Raw genomic sequence first — 25,137 nt, forward strand, 5'->3', positions numbered from 1 at the left:
GAATGTTTTGCCTTTAAAAAAACCAAAAAAATATGTTTCTAAGGCTTTCATAGGAAATGTTTGTAAGCATTCCTTTTTACTGCAGAATAAGGTAAACCATATGAACTTTGGAACTGAGATAGTTTTAGCAAATTACCAAACTTTTCATTTGAGTTTGCATTCAGAGGAATTGCTTACTCTGACTTGTGTGGGTTGGAGGGGGAGGTTAAGTTTTTAAACATATACTGGTTTCACTTGCAGGTTATTGCTGGTCTGGGTGAAAATCTATTCTGTGAAGCTAACTAAGCCACAAGAGGGCAAACTTCTGTTCTTGGCTTGAAGCTTAACCTTTTACATTGGGACAATTGACACTTTTCAAAACACAATCTATACACATTGCACTTTGAGTCATATGATACCAAAATAGTTCATAGCAATTAAAAATATTTCATGGGACCACTGTCTGAAATACTTTCCATTGAGAATATAGTTTACAAACAAATTTTGCTTGACAAATATATTACAGGGGTATGAGGGTAAGATTGCTGCTCAAAATGACATTTTTCACAATTGGAAATATTACTTGAACAATGAGAGTGCAAACTGATTGTAGCACCATTTAGATTGCAAAGGACCTTTAAAATCAAATCCAGCTGCTAACCCAGCACTGCAAGCCCACCACTAGCCCATATCCTCAGATGCCATATTTGTGTGTCTTTTAAATACCTCCGGGGACGGTGCCTCCAACTTTGGCTTAATTCCTTTATAACTAGGTAATGAGTGCCTTTACTCTTCCCCAGTCTTTTTTCTTTGTAACCTCTGTAAGCTAATGAAAGTAATGAAGTAGTACACATTACACTAATCAACACTGGTTTTGTCTTTTGTTAAAATGTTTCTTGCAACTGAATGATTGGCTTATTTTTGTAGCAGTTCTGTACAAGTTTTTTTCCTGTTGTGTCAACAATCTTAAATATGTCTTTACAAGATGAAAATAGCATCATTCACCTTGTGAAATATAATTTGAAATTAAGTATAATTAGAAGAATTGTGATACAGTGTTAATGCTTTATATGAATTCTTATGTTTTATATTTGTTTTATAAGCAAACTAACATTTCCATCACCTATTTTCATATTTAAGCTAAGTACCATTACAATTGTATGCTGAACAAAGATGACTTGGCTAATTAGGAATATTAAATCAGTTGTTATAAAATTGAAGTCAGTGGAACGACTATGAGCATGTAAAATGAGAATGTATTTGAAGGGATTTTTTCAGAAGTTCAGAGTTCCATATTCTGGTTTAAAATAAACTCTGACTAAATGAGGCCTTCATACAAAATGCTACTTGTATTTTCTCACAGATTTATGCATTAAAAAAAATTAGCTTATTTGGTAGCTTAGCTGGTTTTGCAATAGTTTCCAGATTTGAAGTCAGTCTTAAGGCATAAAAGCTGAATTTTGTAACCTGGATAAAAAGTTTCTAGTGTTGTTACTGCAATTCCTTCTCCTTGGTAACACAGTGAAAGTATTCAATTTTTTTCTCTTTCATCTAGCGTTTTATCCAGTATCTGGCGTCCAGAAATACATTGTTTAATTTGAGCAACTTCCTAGACAAAAGTGGATTGCAAGGTAAGGTGTCTTTTATTCATTTCAAGTTAGTAATGTGCTGAGGAACAGCAAAGACAACTTGGTTACTCTAATGAACCCTGTCATTTAGGAAGTAACTTTTCTGTCCATTTTACCCCAGGCTGCATTTCTTTTATAAAATGTTTTAATGGTGTGACAGGAGCTGTCTGCTGGAGGACCATGTTGAATCTTTTCTAACAGGCCTACTTAAAGGCTTCTGACTTCCTTAGACATACAGATCTCAGTATCCCTCTATTTCTATAGAGATAGACCTCTCCAAATGAGGCAATTTTTAATATTAATTTTTTAAAAATGCATCATATGTACATACATCATGTCAGTGAGAAAAGAACCATATCTAAAAAAAATTAAATTCCTTTTTTTGGAAATTGATCAAAGACCATTCCATTTATCTTTGAGACTAATTCAGTGGGCAAATAACTGTTTCCCTGGTTCAGATTTTTCAACTGAAATAGTCTTCCAAACTGTTATGCTGCAGTTCAGTGCAGTTCTGATGATACCTGTAGCTGTGGCATTATATACTTCTGATCTTTGCCATAAGGGTACTTAGAAAGAAAGAACAGGCAGCCAAAATGGTTGCCTGAGGACAGAAACCTTCTCAGTTATAAGCAAGGCTCTACCAAATTGTCATTTTTTTGAGTTTTAACTTCTGTGGTCTCAGCATAGACTATGAACAGATCTTCTTAGTCTATACCCTTAGATTGACAGTTAATCAAAATATTTCCTATCACTGCTATCTTAACAGAGAAGAACTTCTGTCATTTTGTGGTGTTTCCATCAAAGCCTTTTTTTTCTGTTCAGTTGCAAACGAGACAATGTGTTGCTGAGCTGATGTGAATGCCTTTGTGAATGCATCATTTAATTTTTTTGATAGTAATTTCTATTGTAGTATAAAAGAACTTGAATAAAAATTACTTCATTTTGCTTGTGGAAGTGATTCCCTTAGGAAGTGAAGTGTAAACTTTTACATACTTGAGGTTGTCTAGATATTTGTGGTATTGTCTGTTTGATTTACATGGTGAATACAATGACGTGCAGAGTTATTTTCAGATTGTATTTTTGCACAATTTTTTATAGTCAATGGAGCTGTCTTGTGCTAATATTTTACACTTTATTTTGAATAACATTCTTGTTCTTTGATTAGGTAAGTAATAAACCCCTGAAACTTATTTTTTAGGTTATGACATGTCAACGTTTATCAGGCGGTATAGCAGGTATTTGAATGAAAAGGCAGTTTCCTATAGACAAGTGGCTTTTGACTTCACAAAAGTAAAAAGAGGGTAAGGACTGCATTTTGTTCTACTGATCTTGAGGTGTTGTCATATGTCCTGTAATTCTAGTGAAAAATATTGATGTTAGCTGAGGCTTAATACAGAGAATAATGACTCCTTGTCTCTTCTGAATATCTCCCATGACACACCAAGGCCCAACTGTCTGATAGCGTATAGCAAAAGGTTTTTTATTTCAGTTGTTGTAATTTTTTATCTTTAAGCATTAACAGTTTAATATAAAGAAATGAAAGATGGTATGCATAGAAGTATATATAAAAAAGTAGACGTTTGAACAAATCTTTCACAATAGATTATATACTTTGCCTTTTATGTAATATAGTGGACCATGCAATTTATTTGTGCTTGTAGCTCTGGAAGGCTTAAATGACAGGTGAAACAACCTTGCAGTCCTTCTTGGTGTTTCTCTGTTCTTGTCACAAAATAGCTGTGTGAAGTTTGCTACCTTTGTGAAAGTAGTGTAAATTTGTACTTAGAATAGTAGGTTGCAGCAGATGCTATCCTGATTTGGTCAGCAGGAATTAAAATTTTCCCTGGAAGGTGTGCTCATTTAAGACAAGTGAGCTATTTTGAGGCTAGGTACCTGTTTACATGTAAAATAGCCCAGTGCAGAGCACCAGTAGTTTGGTAAATTACATGTTATAGTGAATGATGGAATTAATCTGGAGCTCTTCTTTGGGAAGACTAGAGAGAAGGTACCAATCACTGGAGTCTTTCCATCTTTGTCCATTATCTTATTTTATAGTGCTTTTTAAGGTTTAAAAACATAATAGTAGTTTTACATTTGGGTGTCTTATATCATCCATATGGGTGAATTTATATTGAAACTAAAAACTTAATGTTTAATCCACAGAAATCTGAATTTAATACTATTGAATGAATTCATTGTAGTAAAGGGCTTCTAATGATATTTTGCATTAATGTTGTAAAGGCATTTGGAGTAGGCCTCAGAACACTGTCCAAATCCCTTCTGCCTCCTTGCTAAGACTGTAGAGTCCATTTTGGTTTGAGCTGTGACAGTAGAGTGAAAGGAGGATGCCTGGGCTCCTTTTGCTCATTCTACCTTTGAAGTTGCTTGGATTGCCAACAACACAAGTATTTTCCACACCTAAGATCTATGTGTGGTAAGGTGACTGCAACTGCTCTAGAGAGATATACAGTTGTTTTATCAGGTTTTTTAGGTCTAATGAGGTGAATTATTTAGCCTGCACCATGTGCCTGGAGATCCTTCTGTGAGCCAATAGGAATAACTGTTCTGATGGCAGCAATCTGCCTTTTCTACTCCATTTATCTCAGCCCTCACACCCATGCTCTGCCCCATTCAGTTTCTTGCATTTTCTGTTTGCTGTTAGGAGTAAACATACAGCACAAGTAGAGAGCTGGAAGCAGCATGCTCCCCACTGCTTTCCAACCTGGAGAACAGCCACAAACTGTTCTGTGAAGATGGACTATGAGATCTGCACTTGCAGGAAGCATTTGGTTTGCTCTGTGCATGCTGATGAACTGCAAGGCTGTCTGATTTCTCTTACAGAAAGCAGTTGTTTCATGTCACTGAGGGGGTTTAGTGTCTTCCTCAGCTGTTGCTTTTCTTGGATATTTTTGGCATTCATTTGATGGGTTTTTCAAATGTGCAGCCAATCTTAGTCTATTCAAACTGAGCAATAAATAACCAAATATTGGTGGTCAACCATTAAAAGGAAATTTCATGTAGTTTCTAGAATCTTTCTGAAAAAGCTTGAAAAAACATACTGCTGCATGTTTTTATTCTTTCTTACCTCTTTAAGTTGAAAAGAATCTAAACTGACACAAAATAATAATTGGGTTATTGGAAAAAGAATACATTAAAAATTGCTTAAAAAATCATTTTTGGAGCTTTTTTTTGTTACCCGATACATCATAGCTCTTCTATATTTCTAAACACTATCAGTTTCATTTTCTCTGAGTAAAAATTCATCTTGAAGTCATATTTTAACCAAATAAGTTGTTGTCTTTCTGCGCTGCAGTTATTATGGTTATATTGGCTAGACACCATTCCTAAACACCACGAAGGATGGCTTTGTATGGCAAAGACTTAAATGGTTTCTCTAAAGACCTGATATATTTTCTGTTGTTTCTTACTAACAATTGCCTTCAAAATTCTTGTGAAGAATTTTCTTTGTTTTTTTTTCTCCCAACAGGGCTGATGGAGTGATGAGAACAATGAGCACAGAAAAACTCTTAAAAACTGTACCAATTATACAAAATCAAATGGATGCGCTTCTTGACTTTAATGTAAGTTTAGCAGCATGTACATTTCTAACATACTGTCATCTTGTTGTATAAACACATAAAATGGGTCAAGATTAAATGTCTTGCACTTGGTTCCATGTTATCTGCATAGCTTAAAGAGCATAAATCATTTTGTTCATTGGTATACCTCCAAGAAATCAGAAAAAATAGATGCAATGCTCACTGGAGAGAATGCTTAGTGCTAAATTACTGTGGTTTTATTGTGTACCTTATGTAAGAATTGCTTGCTTGTTGAAAAGCTGATTATTTATGCCCTCTGTCTTTTAGTTATGTTGGTTAGCATTAGCATTGGTTAACAAAAATGTCTGCCAAAATGATTTAATTCTGAGATGAGAGAAACTGTTGGTTAGTTCTGGTGCTGCTTCTGCTAATAGCCAGTGAGATGAGTGGACAGCATGCCATGAGATAGCGTGCTGAAGATTAACTAGAAGTTTTCCAGTAAGAGATCAATCCAGTTCAATTAACTTTTTCTCTGATCTTCCTAGGTTAATAGCAATGAACTTACAAATGGTGTAATTAATGCTGCCTTCATGCTCCTCTTCAAAGATGCCATTAGACTGTTTGCGGCATATAACGAAGGGATTATTAACCTCTTGGGTAAATACAACTTTGCTTTCTGCAATGCTCAGCTCTGGGGGGGAACTCAGTGAATGATTCACAAGAGCTGCTCTCTTGAGAAACTGAAACAGTCTTACTGTAAAACATCAAAATTTTATTATTTCCAGTGTCTGTCTCTGCAGTTGCATTTGACATTGCTTTGTACCCAAGGATAGGTAAAATCTGAAAGCAAAGTCCATCCAAGATTTTATTTGCCTAATTTTTTTTCTTGCACTGCTTTGTTGGCAATTTTAGTGTGCCTTGGTTTTGGGTTTGCTTTTTTTTATTTTGTCTTATTGAGCTGCATGGCAGACCTGAATTATAATATTGATGTTGGTTGGGGATTTTCTTTAGAAACAGTTTGTGTTTCCTAGTAAGGGAATCAGTTATGGTCAGTTGCAAATCTTCAGTCACAACATCAGTGATCGCTTGGCTATTGAAACTTCAGTGTTGCTTTGTTTCCATGATTGGTTGTCTTATGTTCCTGGAGCATATCTTAATAAATAAGGAGAATTAAAAATTCAGGGATAAGGCCCTTTCACTTGCACATACTGGAGACGACTTTTCCTAATTTAGGAAAGAATTAAGTTGAAAGTAATCAGTTGACTTCCTTGATTTTGTTGTATGCTGTGATTAGATGAAGTTACCTGATTGCTGTCATTACCTAGTGCTTACAAAATGAAAAGTAAAATCCAGAATAAGTCAGTAAGTGACAATCTGAAGTCAGTCAGTCTTCCAGTGTGACACCTCTGTCAGCTTCCTTTCCCTTGGTAAGAAGTAATATGCACTTGCTTTCAACTTACGCTTTGAGTGAAATTTAATAAAAAAGAAGAAACAGGCCTTGAAAGGGCTTTTTGAAAGAGGAGTGGCACCCTCTTGCTTTCAGCACTGGTGTGTTCTAATCAGTTGTACTTCACTGCCCCAGACCATAGTAAGAGGCATAGTAGTGTCAGTTTATCAGAGAAGATCAAAATCTTGCCTGATATCTGGCCACTGGAATAGAGTAGATATTTGACTGTCAGATTGTAAAACTGCCCCTTTTTTGTTTGTTTGTTCTTCTTCTTCCCAAGAGGATGAATTTACATTTGTTTGAATGACCTGTTCTTAAACTTGATTGTCCTCTTCAAGGTGGTTATACTTTTGTGGTATCTAATACCTGCAAGGTAAGGTGTAATTTCATGCGTGGAAACAATAGCTCACATTTGACACAGCTTTTGTCATTTGGTGCGAGTTAGGCATAGTGACTTCTGCAGTTATCATAATAACAGATCTGCAGGTTTTTTCTGTTTGTCTTGTCCTTAATTGATGTCCTTACTTTGCATATCCTTTGCAAATCTTCATTTCTTATTTAATGCAAATATCCTTACTGTTTCTAGAAAAATACTTCGATATGAAAAAGAACCAATGCAAAGAAGGCCTTGATATATATAAGAAGTTCCTCACTAGAATGACACGGATCTCAGAGTTCCTTAAAGTTGCAGAGGTAAACTTAAGCCAGTCAACTTAGCTGTTTATTTGAAAGAGCTTGTAAAGTGCTTATTTTATCATAAAAAAGATGCTTCTTCCTTCTTGCTTATTTGCCATTCTCTCAAGGGTCATCTTGTTCATCTCTATCCTGATGATTAGTTCATTTGAGAACAATATTGGAAAACCTGACTGTGGAGTACTTATTGATTTATCTTTTACTTGAGGAGAGTGTATTAATGTGCGTTTTAGAATTTCCTTGGTTATGGAATACTTTTGAGCTTTCTTTAAAGAATAGGATTGCTTTAAACAAAAAAAAGGAACCTCATGATGATCTGCTTTCTATGATTCTAGCTGTATTCTAGTTTGAAACCCACAATTCTACCAGAAGTTTTAGATGAAATAACAGCTTCAGAAATAAGCAAATGAGACAAACATATGAACATGGGTTTTCTTTAAGAATTTTTGCTGTAGGTGTGCTCATAGAGGGAAAAGCAAATTACCTTGCAAAATGTTAGTTTGTGGGGTTTTAAAATAAATGCTTAGTCTGTTGCCTTCTTATTTCTAGAGCACTGCTAAATTGATGTCCTAATATTATGGAATTCCTCAGTTGAGGTGTGCTCCTCTTCTTGTTTTTATTTCCTTGGTATTCATACCTCTCTTAACAAAATAATTCAAGCTTGGCTTGCTGTCTGTCCTGACAGTGTCTCTGTCAGAGATACTGTCTTCAGCTGATAAGACCATCAATTGAAGTTGAGAGTATTGATCTTTGCTGTAACAGTATATGTCCTGCTGCAAACATCCTAAATTTCATCTGCATTTTAGAAAAATGTTTCTTTACAAAAGTTCATTGATGCTTTGTTTCATCAAATATATCCTGTGTATCAGTAGGTCTGAGAGTTTGCCACGTAAATTGTGAGATAGGCAAACTTCTTCAGGTTATAAAACACTCTTACTCTCTTGTTTCTAAGGTTCTATCTCGTGAAATGTCTGTGTAACACACCTACTTCAATGTGTATGCATTTAACAAGAATTTATTACAACCAACCATTACAGAGTACAGACGCTGGAGATGTAGAATTTATATTGAACAGGTTTTTGCTTTTTGCATTACTTCATGTTAACATTGTTTACTTTCTGAGCATCTCTGCCTTCAGCAAAAGCAAACAGGTTCTAAAGCTCATTTGTTTTCTTACAGCAAGTTGGAATTGACAGAGGAGACATACCAGATCTCTCACAGGTAGATAAACCTATTATGTGTTTGCCAGTGCACGTATCTGTATTTTTAGGGTTGCATGATCAGAAATGCCATTATGGTACTCACTTAGGCATTATTGTATACGTTGTCACCAAGTTATTTCTAAGTTTGTGATTAAATCCAAGCTCTGTCAGAGTCTGGCTTTTATATTCAGTGATCCTGTTGTAAAATATTTATAACATTTCTGTCATTCTGTAATTGAATTTTAAGATAGCCTTATTTCCATCATGCTTGAAGACACACTTTTTATCTGTGAGGTCATATAATGAAAGTCTTAAATGATATTATGAAGCTGTGGTTTTTAGCAGCCTTGCTTTTGGCCATATGCCTATTGAAGTTAATGTGAAGGCTTGCAGAACATGCACAGAGAAATTACTTTAGGTACAATTTCCTTCTTAGTGTCTCTTAAAACACTGACTGCTTCTGATTATATGCCTGCTGTTTCCTAATGGTTAAAATTAACATTTCTTGACTTATTTAATTCCTTGCTGATAAATCATTGTGATGGAATAATGTAGTGAGTAGAATACATCACCTTATACTTGAAGTCATTAAATGTGTACAGAATGCCAAGAGGGGGTAAAAGTATTCAGAGCTGTTGTACCAGTTGCCCTACAGTTGCATTCTGTGAAAATATTGAAACTGTTGGTTTCTTCAGATGTATTCCCCAATGTCTCTCTTTGCAGGCACCGAGTAGCCTTCTTGATGCTTTGGAACAGCATTTAGCTTCTCTAGAGGGGAAGAAAATCAAAGATTCCACAGCTGCAAGCAGGTGCTTACATGCTTGTCCTTTTGGACAATTGTCAAATTGAGTGTTAAATCAGTTTTTTTTCAATTTCATTGTAAATTAAGATTTGAAGAGGCTTCCTTAAAGGTGCTGTATGCGCAATAATGGATTAGCAAGTTGTCATATCTTAAAAAAGCTTCTTCCAGGTCAGTAGAACTAGAATCTAAGGACCTGTGAGGATGTCCTCTAGCATCCTTACTTGCACTTTTAGCATTTGATCCTAAACTTCGGAAGAGAAACTAAGTTTTTTTCACATACTACCTGCAAATGTTCATTTTATATTAATTAGAATTCTGCAAGGTATGCAGCATGAATAAATACATGTCCTTAGACTTTTATATCTCAGCTTTAGTTCTTGGTTTGTCAAAAGCAAGGAAATGCTTCCAGGAAGTCCTTACATTAAGAATGAAATTTGAAAGTAATTGCAAATGAAAGCCATAATGCTTATGGTGCAAGGCATTAAATTATTGTGAGTGCTTTCCAAAATACAACAATATAGAGAAGTCCCCTCTACATGACAAATTTCATTGTTCAAATTTAACAAAGCATAATCTTGGGGGTAAGACTTGTAAAATTAAATAGCATTTCTTTATTGCATGTTCAAAAACTGAGGCAATAATATTTTATGAGTTCATTATGGCAGTGACTGTTAGGGCACTGTTTTGTTAGGGCACTAATTTTAGTATATTTGCTTTCTTTTGTAAGATTACTCTGTTAAAATTTAAGTATTTGTTTTAAATCTTTTTGCATATTGTTAAACATAATGATAAATTAAAAAATTCCTTTGGGATATATTAAAAGTATTGATAGTTTGTTTACTAAGCCTGTTAAATTAACAACAATTTGAAGTGGAGGCCAGATGATGGGAGATTGCTGTGTGCCTACAAATAATGTCATTTTAGGCAAACAGGAAAAGAGCAAAGGCTTCAAATGTGAGTTTTGTGATGCAGTTTGGACGGGAAGCATTTAAGGTGGAAAATCCAAAAGCCAGTAGAGTAAGGCTGCAAGATTTCTGGGCATTTTTAATTTTGCATTTCATATGATGTATTTTATGTAAACTTTTCATTTGTTCAGTGTAAGATTTAGCCAGTGTTACGGAGAGCTGAGAAGGAGACTGGGTGGAGGAAGGAAGTGTTCTTCAGACACTGCTATCACGTGTTGTCTGTTAACAGCCAGCTTTTCTCCTGTCCAATTACTTTAGGGCTACCACCCTTTCCAATGCAGTCTCTTCCCTTGCAAGCACTGGCCTGTCCCTCACTAAAGTGGATGAAAGGGAAAAACAAGCTGCATTAGAGGAAGAGCAGGCTCTCTTAAAAGCTTTAAAGGTAGGCATACATAATTTTTAATTGAAAATACTTTTCCTGTGTTCTTTTTGATAGCTTATTAGGATTCTTAAAGAAGCAAAGGGGGAAACAGGCTTATTAATACTGAACATGTACTGTTGGCAAAGTGCTGGAAGTAGAATTATGTGTACTTTGGTGGTACAGCTTGTGGAGGGTTTGTTAAAATAGTTTTCTGAAGCATTTGTGGCACACTGACTCTTGTAATTACAAGTGGCTAACCCTAGTGTGTGGAATAAATAATTTAGTTCTGCTTTATTTACCTCCAGTGTCATATGCACAAATGTTCAGATTTTTTATACCAGCTCATTTTCCCAACAGGAGCAACGTCTAAAAGAACTTGCAAAGAAGCCTCATACCTCTTTAACCACAGCAGCTTCTCCTGTGTCAACTGCAGCAGGAAGCATAATGACTACACCAGCCATTGATATTTTTTCTACCCCTAGCTCCTCTAACAGGTATGCTGAATCCTCCACTGGGAGATGTGCTGCAGCAAGGGCTTCCTCTAAACTTCTGCCACAGAGTGTATATTGCACTAGATTGTTTGGGTGTAGAGTACATTAGCAATGTGATAAGAAATTATAGTGAAGCTGTTGGGAAAATAGCCTATTGTAATAAATAACATAAAGCTGTGTTCTCATCTGTTTGCAGAAGTTTCTGGTATAAACTGGCTGCTGACAGCCCTTGTAGCTGTTATTAGTCCATAAGCCAGACAGCTGGAACTGTAAAACACACAGACATGCTTTGTCCCCAAGGAACATTACAAGTAAATTTGAGAAAAGTCAAATAAAAATTCTGTTTGAGAAGTCATAAAGAAAATGCATTTCTAGATCTTTAAAGGTAGAGTGGCAAATATTCTGGCTAGTTTTTTTCAGAAAAAGAAAACCCTGAAACACAGCTTGAAATGAGAGGCAGGTTTTGCAGTCTTGTGTTGCATCTGGAACATTTCTGCAAGGACCTGTGAAGAAAGTGCAAGAGTGCTCACTGCCTGCTAATCCTGGTCTTTGACTAACAGGAGCTGTTGATATGAGCCAGTGTGTGATCTTCATTCTGTAAAATACATGTCAAACTAAGCAGCAGCAGAAGGTACAGTGCTTTTATCAGTACAGAAGGAATCCACACTCTGAAGTCATATTTTTTGCTTTGAGCCTGATCGTAAACCTGAAGGGATTGCTTAGTTGTTCTGTTAGAGTTCACATAAGAATCTATTGCTCTTTTGACAGCTTTCTTTCCCATCAGAAAGCTCTTGTAGGAAATTACTTGACACCAAATATGCGGTAAATAGCTGAGTCACGTATAAGAAGCTAGAGAATCTGTCAGTGTTAGTAACTGAAAGACTTCCTGGTAAAGAGATTTTTTTCAAATTGATTTTTAGAGGGCAGAAAACTTGAAATGGGTGTGTGCTTTGAACTTGAGTATCTGATCTTCCTTCTTAAGAGGTCTGAAACATAGAAACATCTGATAAATCTTGTTTAAAAAGACAGAAGTGTTGCATAGTGAGGACAAGAGTTTTCTTGTAAAAAACCCCCAAATCCTAGTTTTTCTTGTTCAAATTTCCTTGCTGGCAGAATGAATGCTATGAGCAAAGAACAGATTTTAAAGCAGGAGTTGTCATGAAGGGGATATGAAGTCGCTGGGTCAGAAGTTCAGCGCCTTGCTATTGTGTCTGGTTAATCCCTGTCATTATCTTGAACAAGCTTTACCTTGAAAATTATCTTTGTTCAGCTGCTCACATTACAGGGCAGTGCCAGACCATGCTGCTTTTTAATAGAAGCAATAGTGGCAAAATGTGTTTTCAATCACTGCTGAAATGAATTATGCAATACCGAAAACTGTGAATTATACAAGTGATTGGGTGAGCAAGAAAATATACAGAGATCTAGGATGTCACTACTAGCCATTAAACTCTTGTGCTGGTCTCATTTAGAGAGGTGTTTGGATGTCACAGTGATTCAGCTTCTATGTGTAGTAGAAGACGTGCAGATTTGGTTTCATTTCATGTCCTCAAAGTTTCTGGGAGAAGTCCAGTACTCTTTTTATTTTTTTTTTCTTTTCTTTTTTCCCTAAGGCTTATTTAAAGTGTGAAATGAACTCTCTGCAAGAGGATGAATTTTACTGTTCTTGTCTGACTCTTTAACAGAAGTTGTATATAAGCCTTCACTCTTAATTTCCATGTGATGTTATAAGATCTCAATTTGGTTTTGAATGGTCTAAAATGTGCATTTAAATATGTTTTCTTTCACATGCCTGATGTGTGATCAAGTGTTTCAAGGCCTCTGACGTTTTGCTTTCCCCAAAGGTCTTTAATAGCTCATTGTGACATAGTTTCTCAGCAGTGATTATAGTGGAAAGATCGGAGTTGTGGAATTTAGAGTAATACTTTGGTGGTGCAGCCCATTAGAGTTCATTTTGTCAGTCTTTTTTTGTTGTATCATAGAGTTTTCATGAGGTGAACTTTAAAAGTTGATGAGGAGTTCTGAATGTAAGATCTCCTAGCTTGACATTGGACTGTGAGGACACCTGTCTTTATCTTGGACACCTTTGACAAAAGTCCCTTGGCATAACATACAACTTACCTTGCTATATTAACATTTTTTTACAGAATTGAAAATATGGAGCTCACCAGCGCTTCTGATTTTGGCTCAATTTTATCCATTTTGTAATAACCATTTTGTAACAAAGCTTTCGTTACTGTTGACAGTGGCTATTATTTGCCTATATTGAAAACTGTGATGTAGTTCAAACAGTTGTATTAATTTATCTTTGTAGCACTTCAAAGCTGCCAAATGATCTGCTTGATTTGCAGCCAACTTTTCATCCGTCTGTACATCCTATATCAGCTGCTCCACAAGTAGGAAATACCTGGGGAGGTAAGAATTCTGAGTTGGATTAAGGTTCTAATTGCTATGGCCATGTTCCTGTACATGTCGCCCCTAGTCTGGGGGCTATTTCTTCCTTAAAGAGAGAGATCTTAAGACATTACAAGTGAATAAAAGGATGTGAAAAAGGAAAATATGTATATAGATTAAAATAATGTAGCAGTGTGTGGTGATTCTAAATTTTTTAAATGTTTTCTTATTAGCAAAGCTACTTTAATTGTTGATGCGATCTGCCAGCCTCAGAACTGCTCTCTTCAAGATTCACATAGCCAGCGGCAGAAACTTAGCTGTTTAGAAGTCAGTTCAGTGAAGATGTCTAAGAGGTAGACTGTGCTGCAAACACAGGAACCTGAATGCAAAATAATTTTAATACATATTCCATATTTTGTCTAATATTAAATCAAATTTGCTGGTGATGATAATGCAGAACTTGGATGAAGCCTGAGAGGAGACACTTGTGACAGCTGTGCATAGAAAGAAAGGCCAGAGTTAGTTATTGAAATAATAATAAGGCTTCTCTGCCTTATTACATTCTCTGCTGTATTTCATTTAACTATAACAGCAAATCAGCAAAAAGCTGTGGTTGGACCTCTTAAGTGAAGAGACAAAATTTATATTCTTCCCTCTGAAATGTGCTCCAGAACACCCAAATTTTCACTCTGCCCAGTTTCTAGGATGGAATGAATAAGTTGAAATGACCTTATTAGTCAAGTCCTCAAACAAGGGGTCAAGAAAGAGAGTTTTAGAAAATAATGAATTTTCCTTCAAGTTTGGTTTGAGTGCTGGAGTATTTTGATATTTACTCAAAGTTCTTGGCTGCTTTGCAGTGTTCCAGAATAATTCAGATACAGTATTGCCAATATAACTGTTGGTTATACTGGTGGAAGATTAAAGAGCTTTATGACAGAGGGAGAGGGAGGTAGTGTTGGTTTATTTTTCTACATAAATGATGCTTAATGAAATAGTAAACTCCTGAACTATGTGGCTATTTCCAGATTATTTTTTTCTAAACTAGATGCTTGCAAAAATGTTTTATTTTATGATGTGAAAAATTGGGAATTGCTGCTTCAGGAAGTTCATAGGCATGAGAACAACCCTGTTCTAAATTTTTACTTCCCCGTTTATTTTTATGAGCTATAGCTCTTCTTAACATCTTTCCAGCTATCTAATGTATCTTCTTAATAAGCTGTGCATGTATTCTGCCTTCCTATTTACTTTTTGCTGTGTACTTTGTTTTCTATACCTTCTCACATTTGTTTGTAGGGAAATTTTTGAGTGAGGAAGGCACTACTAATATATGTGGCAGTTTCTAAAATAAATGAGTAGTTTACTTGTTCTTTAGTTCTGCTGAGCAAAGCATCTTTTGAGAAAGATGTAGTGAGGAGTGTATGGAGTTAGGCATACAAATTCCAGTGCTATAATAGGCTTAGAGTTTAGAAATGGAGAAAAATGGTTTGGCTCATCTTGGTTGCTTTCTGCACAGTACCTTCTGTTTCAGCTTGTCCTGTTTGTTTCATGTGTGACATATAAAAGGGGAACTGTTTGCCTCTCAAAGGTCACATCACAATTTAGCATTTCTTCATGAACCTGAAAGTTGAGCCTGAAAGTCTGTGTTTGTTCAATGTTGTGTTGCTCGTGGTATGAGTCTTCAGTACTAGTCATTGATATTTCTGCTTACTATTGACACATTTCTAAATACTTATAAGACTTAATTAACTGTGAAGATTTTGGATTGTCTGCTAAAGTTTTAGGCTATAATTCTGGGATCACCATTTTTTGTGTTACCTTTCATCAAAAAGTCCCCAACTCTTCAGCTTTACAGACATAAACACTCACTTCACACAGGTGAGGTAGATAAGAAGTGCTTTCCACATTTTACAGATGGGGAAATCTGAGCAGTTAACTGACTTGTCTGAAGTCATACGGCAAGTCAGTGGCAGAGCCAAGAATGGAACCTGAACTATTTCCAGTCCTGTGCTCTAATCACTGCACAGCATCCCTCCCTTAGGTAATTGTCTGACATGATGATCTTTGTATTTGGTGTATATGGTGGCTTTGAGAAGAGAACCAGGTCAGCTAAAATCATTTACTGTTAAAAATTTTATGCAGAAGCTCTTAGGTGTGTAATAAAACAATAAATTGTTACAGAAGTGTTGTATTTGGGTCGCTGCCTCTAGTTTTGTGCTTCCAAAAATATAAAAACTAACAAGGGTAAACTCTGGGGAATGGGTTCTGTGATTGTATGTTTTCAGTTTACTTATTTCAGACTGTAAAAGATGCCATTAAAAATCCTTTGTCACTGTTTTTTTTGGACAAAATGCTTCTAATTGGAAAACTTAAAGGTAGAAATTTGCAAATTTCAAACTACTCTTTTAAATGCACTTAAATCATTAATACCTAATGATAGCATGCAGGTGCAGAATGATTCCATTGACATAAACAGATGTCATTTGTATTCAAGGATGAAATTGGGCTTTAGAAACATTGAGGTGTTGCTGTCAGAACTGACAGCAATTTTAAAAACTTGAATATACAGGGATATAAATTAGGATATAAAACCCAATTAATTTTTGGTTACTTCTGTTACTAGTATTTGCAAGTTCTGAGACTTGGACAAGACTGGACATGCTGGATAGAGTTAGAATGGCGTCACCAAGCAGAGAGTCTGAGAAAGGGTTAAATTTCTGAGCAAATCTTGATAATCTAAAGTTGGATTATATTGTCTTAACTAGTCAAAACACAGGAAGTTCCATATACAACCTTGGGAATTGGGAACAGAAGGTAGTTTTTTGGTTATTTTCTGGATGAGTGCATGTGTAAAATAATTTTAGTGGATGGTAGATTCACACAAATACAGTTAAAAACTTGTGCTTCTTAATTTCTTCCATATTCTTTTATCTGCACTATTTATTGGGGTTCTTTGGAGATGATTCCAGCTGTTTCTGGTATATTTGCCAGCTATCAATTTGTACCTAAACTTCAAAAGCAAAACAAATGTATCAGTGTGGAATTGAACATTTTGACCCATCTGTTTGATTTTTTTCTGCTTATATAATTATATATAAAGAGGACCAAAAAATAAGCAGAACATGAAGCAGCATCAGAAATAGCGAGGAGGAACCGATGAACAGATAATCTGCCCCATTTTTATTGACAGATTTGTTTGTTCTACATCTTTTAAAATGACATTCAAAGCAGAAAGCAGTTTTAAGGAGTAGCTGCAACAAGGACTCTGCTTCGGGCAACTGGCTGATTGGCTTGTCCTGTATATAAAACATACCTGAGACAATATGTAATTTTGTAATCGTGTTACATATTACAAATATTTGCTTATTCAGTGTTGGACACTGTAATTTTGCTGACTGAATGATTTAGGAAAAGGTCTTTTAAGGTATTTCACTCATTCTTGCAACATAGCCAAGCAATTTGGGGAAAAGTCAGGTCTTACCTAATAACATATCTTGAGCTTGCAGCAAATCAGAGCATGCATTAAGCTTGCAAAGAATAATGTAGTTATTTTGCTTCCATTAGGGCTTTTGTACAACTGAGCATATTATGAAGCTGTGTGGGACTTAGAGCAAAGAATCAGGAGGTCATATTCAGGGAGAGAAAATAATTTCCACTTCAAAACTGCTTCATGCAGCACGATAGTATTTACAAGAGTTATGGATAAATGCATAAACTGGCCAGATTAAAAAAAAAAAAGGCCAAGAACTGAAGTATTTAACACATCTTTCCTGTAATTATTACTCAGAAATTTCTCTGTAGTGGTGTTGTCTAGAGGAGTAAGCTGCAGTTCTAGGCACAATAATAAGTAGGACTAGATACAACCCTCGCTGATCTTACCTAGTGAGTTCTTGAGTTTTCCATCAAGTGTTCATGGGCTCTGAAACCAGACAGCTAAATCACAATTCCTTCAGACAACAAGTGTTATAGCTGCCTTCTCTATCCTGTTCAGGATCTGTCTCTGTCAGATTCTGAACTAGAGGAATACTTGAGCTTGGCAACTGCATCCATTCTCAGGAAACTTTGAAACTATGTGCCTTGGGAAGTCGCTTGTTTAGATCCATGTTTCCTTCATTGCAATAAAGTCTGACAGTTTTTTTTTTTTTTTTAGTAAGGAACATTTTCCTCATTATGGCTTAGTGTCTGTTGTCTGTAAAAGCAGAGCAGTCCTTTGCTTGCTTTCAGGTAACAGCATACCCACAACAAGCTGCTGTTCCTGATGCCCCAGGTACCAAGGAAAGTGCTTATGTGCTGTTATGTTACCTTGGTATAATCATAGCTCTTGAAAATTTTGTGATGCTCAGTAAGAGAAAAATCCATAAACACACTTTGGAGAAAGAGAATTTCAGCTTAGTTGGTTTTGTTCAGGTTTTTAAAGTTGTCTTGGGGATGTTATTGCGTTGAATCCTCTCATAGCGCCTTGGGTTCTGTAGTGCTGACAGGCATCCTCTGCTCCAGAGACTTTGTTGCGAATGTCAGGACATGACTGTGACAAACAAAAAGTGATTGTGTTTAAAGAGGAATAACATAGTTTCAGTCTAAAACACGTTCAGGAAGAAGCACGTTTTATAAGGTGATGTTATTAATTTAAAAATCAAAAAAGAGGAAATTAGTAGCTAGTATCTGCAGTCCTGGACAACTTGAAAATGAGATAAATAGCTAGGTCATCCCAAGCTTTAGAGATGTCAGGAGAAAACTAAATCCGTCTCCCTTTTCTTCTTTCTCTCACTCTCTGGAATTGAACAGATCCTTTTTCTGCTACTGTTGATAGTGTTGATGATGCCATTCCAAACCTAAATCCTTTCCTTACAAAAACTAACGATGCTGCTCATCTGTCTGTGTCTTCTGATGTATCTACTTTCACCAGTAGGACACCCACACATGAAATATTTGTTGGTAAAGTACCATTTTAAACTAATTTCCTATAAATTCTAACATTATTTTAGTTTCAAAAATATATTTTTGCAGCTTTTAGAAAATAAAAGCTGGTCATTTGGGGCTGGTTTTGTGCTATGTTAGAATTTGATTTAGTAGCTCTACAATAAAATGGTGTTAAAATCCTTTCTTGCCTAGATGGGATTCTAACCTGATATAAAGAGACAGAGTAGTTGCTTGAGTGCAGTTTTACAGTCTCTTGTACTTGGAAATTTTAAGGTAAAATGCTGCATATGCCTTAGAAGGAAAAGCAAATGCTGTTACTTTCTTCCTCAAGTTGAAATGCTCCTTTTAAACAAAGGAGTCTAATCTGATTGCTTTTAATAGTTAATGTTTTTGCCCCAGTCATGTAGTCATTAACAAAGCTGATAATGTCGTGCACATATTGATGGATAATCTACTCCGACTATGGGGCAATACCTATGGGGCAGTAAATTAATAACTCGCCTGTTAAAAGCTGTTCATATTTTACTTTGGAGATGGTGCAGCATGGTTGTCTCACTAGAAATCCTTCCAACATTTGTGTTGGTGCAGCTCTAGAGTAATTATTTTTCAGTATGAAGATTTAGTTTGTTTTCATAGATGAAAAAATCACTTAACTACATTTCAGTTCTGTTAAACAAAGCAAGTTTAAAGACAGCTGTACACCACAGGCTGTATTTATGCTGGTTGAACCTCACTAGAATTGGTCAAAGAAAAATGCAGACTATTAGAGCAAAGAGGGGTTTTTAATACCTTTGCTACTTGTTAACAGAGGTAAAACAAAGGGATTATAGGTAGTATGAGTATCTTTAAAGATAGTCATACTACCTATATTTTGTCAACTTAACTAACTAGTTTCCTAGCCTGTCTTTAATGGAAAGACAAAACAGGAAAGATAAATATATCTTTAAATATATATAAAATACCCTTAGTTGGTACTGCTGTGTGATAATCTGTCTTTTCCATGCTTCAATGAAATTGTTATGGTTCATGTAAATATAGAATGATTATTTCAAATACAGCTTTTTTTTTTTTTTTTTTTTTTTTAATGGGATGGTTATTTAGTCAGGTTAGTTTTCTCTGTCTAACTTGTTCTGCAGTCACATGAAAAGTTTCAGCAATGCAGAGCTGTGAACAAGGACCCTGGTGGGCTTTTGTGGCTCTTGCTGGTCTTTGCAGTATTTATTACATGACTGCTCTGAAGTCACTGGAAATGGATGGCATTACATGTAATGGATATTACATTCCATTCCAGTGTCTCATGCTCTAAGGATATATCTAGAACCAGAGGGTGGCCTCCTTACAGATTGATGTGGGACATGTAGATGCAGTTTTAGATGTAGCGTGATCAAGGTGCTACGATAATGTGAATGTGGATTTAAAATAACTCTTTCTGGTTCTTTAGATCATTACAATCCATTTACTCAACTAAATCCATTTGTGGCAAGCAAATATGAATATACTTCAGGTATAAGAAAAATGCCTTGAAGCTTTTACACTCATTTCCTCTGAAGGTGTAAAACATGGCATTTGATTGAAAAAAAAAGATCCTAACATAGCTGTTCCTTGGAAACTGTGCTTTCCCCTTTTGTGTTAGAGATTGTGTAAACTTGTTTCTTACAGTCTGTCTGATGTGTATTGATTTCATTCCATTGGTTCTATGTTATTAGACTATATGTGGATTTATAGACTGATGTGAAATTAAAGTTTTGAATAGCAGTGTATCTTGGTTCTCTTTCTGTAACTCTCCCTCTTCTCCTTTCCTGGCTTTCTCTCTTGTGTGATACTCCTTATCAGATTCTTTTTGTGGTCCTCAAGCTTATCCTAACGCTTCTCATTTCCGCAATGAGCCTTCTTCTGTAGCTGGTCTATTTGGAGGTAGGTAATGGGATACAGCCTTACCACACACACAGAAATTTGAATGTGTTGTGTGCCTAGAACTAGTAGGCATGTTGCTGACTACAGAAGTGCCTTGCTGTAGTGGCTCCAACTATAATTCATGTGCTTGTGCCAGATGTGTGGTCACGAATGGTATGAATTTTTTCAGTTTCTGCCAAACTAAGGCTTATTTAGTCTAAACATGAAATGAGTATCTCCCCATTTCAGGATCTCTCGTAGTTTACTTGTTGCTACATACCACACAAAAGACATGCATGTTTTTAAGTAGCTTCTCATCTTGCTCTACCTCATTTTTTTTAAGATAAAGGGATTGGGATGTTCGTGCTGCTTATGGCAGTTTTGTTGATATATTACTCTTAAACAGTGCACTAAACTAGTGTTAAGCTTTGCAACAGAACAGGAGAAAGACGTCTCTGCTGCACTGAAGTACTGGCTAATCATTTGTGCAGCTGTGTTACATTTGTGTAGTAACTCCATACTGGTGCTGATTCTGGAACACCATCCTGATAGTTGCTAGAGAGACTGTGGGCTGTGACAGGTTATAATCTGTCCAAACCAGGTTGAGCAGGGTGTGTAAACATTGCTGCAGTGCAAGTCTTAGGAATACCTTCAGTAAATGGCTTGTGAAAGGCTTAGTTCTTAAAAGCCCAATAAAGTCACATTTTGGTTTAGTATCTTTGCATAAAAATCAGTGAGCGTCATTTAACAGAAGTTAAATGCTACAAATTATTGTGTTCCCTTTGTTCCCTATTAAAAAGCAGGATTATTAGTTTCTTTCAAGTCTTGATGCTCAAATAAGATCCATTAAAATACAGACCTTTGCACCTTTCAAAATATCCTTGTTAAACAAACTGTCCTGAGTTGGTGGTTGATATCAAGAGTAGGATTTGATCTTTCTCAGGGGCTGATTCAAAGGAGTCCTGTGTATTGTTTTGTCTTGGAGATGGTCTTATCTTAGTTTCATAAAACTTGAAACTTCTAATGTGAGAGAAGGAAACTCAGTTTCTTTTGGTTGAGGCTGATTTCTAAAGCAAAATATGAGCTATTGTAAGTCAAGTTTTCTATTGGTACAGGCACGGTTTTAAGAGTTGCAGGACATCCCATCAAAGGAATTCCTATCTGAAGTTCAGAGTCTCTGAAATGGCTTGTTACAACTTGATGGTATACATGTCATAAAGATACTCATTTTGGTTTGTTGATTATTTACTCTCTTTTCCCACATTACTGCTTCCCGTGTTTTGCTGTATGCAGTTTACTTTATTATAAATGAAAATTACATTGTCTAAATTTTAGTAATGAAGTTAGGAGTCTTATGCTCCTTTAAGACAAAAGAAACAGATAATCCAAATTTGCTTTTTTTTTCTCTGAAGCTTATGTTCAAAAATAACAACCTGTAGTTACTAATGTTTTTAGGTGAAATGTGACTTATTTTAGAAAAACAGTAAGATTGAAATGAGGTGCTGTCCCAGCAAGCAAAATGAAATCCAAGAAGTTTTTTCTTTGTCAGTTATTTTTACCCACTGCGGTGTTTTACTGCTGAAGTAGTTGAGATCCTTTCATTTCTCCATGTCATGCTACTTTTTTAGAAACCAGAAGAGCTAATTTTCAAGGTGGCATTGCTTTTTCTTTTTTGGTGCTTTTCATGTAAAGCAATGATTACTTCTGTTATTGGCTGAATACCAAGGTGTTGCACATGCATGTGCTTCTGTGTGATCATCTATAACATTAAAAAATACAACAAACAAGTGGCTATTACGTTCTGTATTACTGATTTACTGACTTAATGCTGCTGAACATCATATGCAATGCTTCATGCTGCAATAAATTTTCAGTGTTGTAAAATAATTGTGTATTTGTAGAACACTACAGACACAAGGAAGACAAATGAAGTAAGTTTAGACAGCACTAGGAGTTGAAATGTGCCTGTACCTCCCCATATCTTTCCATAATTTCTAGAAGTTTGACTGAAGAACATGGCCAACTGCAAAATGTGTGTCCACAAGTAACTAAGAGCTATGAAAATAATTTGTATTAAGTGTGTCTAATCAAAGGCATTACCAGTTTAGGCACCTTGGGATGATTTGGATCTTGTTCCAGTTGTATCTGCAAGAATTACTGGATGAATATAAACCACAGAGGAATAATCTTCAGTCAAAAAATCTTGAAACAAATTCCACGCTAGCCAGCTTCTTTTCCTGGAGAAGCATGGTGACTTTTTCCTCAGTAATTTTATTGTAGAATAATAAAGAAGGTGTGCAGAGATTAAGCAATTGCAGGGAGACTGTCTTTTATGGCCTGTCTGCTCAGTTTTTTAGACAAAATCTTTCTTTGGAGGAGTAACTTATAATAAAGACCAAATAAACTGCTCAGTGTCAGGGTGTAATCTGGACTTTTGAGGTATTCCTGGTCTTTCTGCAGTGCTAAAATATTTATTTGGCTTGCATAAAGGTAGATTTATGGGAAATGCTGTATAAAAACATAAAAATTCTTTCTTTTTTTCCCCACAGGGTTCACTCCATCTCCTGTTGCTCAACCACAGCCATCAGCTGGCCTTAATGTTGACTTTGAGTCTGTGTTTGGAAACAAATCTTCTAATGTTGTCCCAGATTCTGGTGGTAAGACACTTGCTAAAATAAATAACATATGTCCTTTCCTTTAATTTATTTTATTCTTGAGGTATAAATCTCTTAATATGTATTTACTTAGACTACTGGGACAGAGTTTCAGATGAAGAAAAGAAAGCTGATTCTAAAAGGTCAATAACAGCATTAATCAAATAATTTTTCTTTACAGACTATTTCTACAATCTGCTGAAATGTTTACACTGATTTCCCTCACTTAAATATTTTGCACATTAAAACTTCACACAGTGAACAGCCTTCATTTTTATAAGTTGTAAGCTGAAATTAAGTCTGTATTTGTAGAGTATGGTTGGAAGAGGTAAAATTTCATCTTCTTTTTATGTATCAGCAACATGGTTTTTGGCACTCCTTTGCCTCCTCTTGACATTAAGATTGCTTCAGAAAATGATCAGTCAATACAGTTAATTTGGATTGAGATCTTTTGCATTAGACTCTTGACATCAGATTTTTTTTTCTAAGCCATTGATTTGCTAAAACCAAATAGATATTTTTGTAAGATTGAAACACTTTCTATATTTTTTCTATGTTTTACGTTTTGACTGCTTTACAGTCACTGTGAATCCATTCCATGTAAAATTGTCCCAAAGGTTAAGCCACTGAACTGAAATCTTATTTCCATAATAAATATCTTTTTTATCAGGAGGCATAATAAGTTTTGTCCTTCCTGTATAGGGTAGCATCACCAGGTTAAATTTTGTATTTTAGCCGTTGTGTTGACTTTGCTGTCTAATTGAATGTCATGACATTTGTGGGAGGCCTGTGATTCAAATCACTTATGTTTCTCATTCCAAGGCTTTGATGAACTAGGTGGTCTCCTAAAACCAACAGTGGCCTCTCAAAACCAGAGTCTTCCAGTTGCCAAAGTACCGCCTAATAAATTAGTGTCAGATGATCTGGATTCATCTTTAGCCAATCTTGTAGGCAGTAAGTATGGAACCACTAATGTGTAAATACTTACTGATTTCTTTTAAACAAACAGAATTTCAGTAGTTTCTTTTTCTCCCTTGTGACAGATTTGGGCATTGGAAATGGAACTACTAAAAAGTGAGTATGTTTAAACAGAAGTTGAGCATTTGGATTTTCATGATAGTAAATTTCCGTGTATGTACATGTTGAAACCTGTGCATACCAACGTATAATGTTAGCCTTCAGGGCACATGTGGGATTGTACAAGGTGTAATGAATTGTTGAGAGCTATTGGAAGGTGACTGTGAGAATGATAGCAGCAGGCAAGGTGTCCTGTCTCTGATTCCTTTCAGACTTAAGGAATATATTAAAAAACAAATAGTTTATCAAAATGTTTCTTTGTAGTTGTTGCTGGTAGTCATAGCACTTCTGAAATACTTGGTGTCACCTGAGTGTGAGCAGAGCAGTTTTAAAGATTATGAAACTGCAACCTTGGTCTTGAGGCTGACCTTTAGACAAGTGAATTCTGAAGCAGGGTGTGTGTATTCAAGGGTAGTGAACATCTGCTCTAGCAGCAAAGCTGAGAAATGGAATTGGCAAATTTCAAGTTTATTGGGACCATCTGTGCCAACTCTGAAATAATTCAGAAATCTAATATGCTGTCTTGAAATCTTACTCAAATGTCTTGCCCTGAGTCAGATACACTAACTTACCTATTCTGGGAAACTTGACTGAGATGCTGAGGGGGCTCATGCTGAGCATCTTTTCTTACTTTTCTGAGCCAAAACATGTTGTCACAAAATTTTTTATCAACTCCTTTGCTAAATCAGCTTCATTAATAAAAGAAGCCTCATTCTCGAGTGGAAATGGTGTTTACCTGAGAAAGTTTTATAAGGAAGTCCAATGTTTTCTAACAATTTTAAAAAAAATTTATTTGAAGTGATGTAAACTGGACTCAGCCAGGTGAAAAGAAACTAACAGGTGGTTCCAACTGGCAACCCAAGATTGCACCTACAACTGCGTGGAACGCTCCGACGTTGGTAAGCAAATGCTCATTTTAAAATAGTGAGTTTCCTGCAATTTAGGTCTGCAGGGTGATGTATAATGGATGAATTTGAAAATGGTCTATAGTTGCAGTAAAAGGGTAATAGAAAATTGAAAAAGTGGTCAGCTGGAGCTGTCTGCTACTGGGATTTGTTTTTCTTGGGTGTATGATTCTAGTAAACAGTTTATGAT

At 35.8% G+C, this 25,137-nt stretch overlaps 1 protein-coding gene across 4 annotated transcripts in view; it reads left to right on the plus strand.

The window, feature by feature from the left end:
- PICALM (phosphatidylinositol binding clathrin assembly protein) overlaps nt 1-25,137 on the plus strand; it is a 65,510-nt gene that overhangs the window by 26,105 nt on the left and 14,268 nt on the right. For all 4 annotated transcript variants that reach the window (XM_050979561.1, XM_050979562.1, XM_050979567.1 and 1 more), the window contains exons 3-16: nt 1,535-1,610; nt 2,806-2,908; nt 5,095-5,188; nt 5,692-5,803; nt 7,180-7,286; nt 8,466-8,507; nt 9,212-9,297; nt 10,514-10,637; nt 10,974-11,110; nt 13,422-13,522; nt 22,861-22,968; nt 23,788-23,919; nt 24,009-24,039; nt 24,842-24,941. In XM_050979561.1, coding sequence (XP_050835518.1) covers nt 1,535-1,610; nt 2,806-2,908; nt 5,095-5,188; nt 5,692-5,803; nt 7,180-7,286; nt 8,466-8,507; nt 9,212-9,297; nt 10,514-10,637; nt 10,974-11,110; nt 13,422-13,522; nt 22,861-22,968; nt 23,788-23,919; nt 24,009-24,039; nt 24,842-24,941 — 1,353 coding nt within the window. The remainder of the gene's footprint in view (nt 1-1,534; nt 1,611-2,805; nt 2,909-5,094; nt 5,189-5,691; nt 5,804-7,179; nt 7,287-8,465; nt 8,508-9,211; nt 9,298-10,513; nt 10,638-10,973; nt 11,111-13,421; nt 13,523-22,860; nt 22,969-23,787; nt 23,920-24,008; nt 24,040-24,841; nt 24,942-25,137) is intronic.

This window comes from Serinus canaria, chromosome 1, assembly GCF_022539315.1.
Source record: "Serinus canaria isolate serCan28SL12 chromosome 1, serCan2020, whole genome shotgun sequence".
Lineage (NCBI taxonomy): Eukaryota > Metazoa > Chordata > Aves > Passeriformes > Fringillidae > Serinus > Serinus canaria.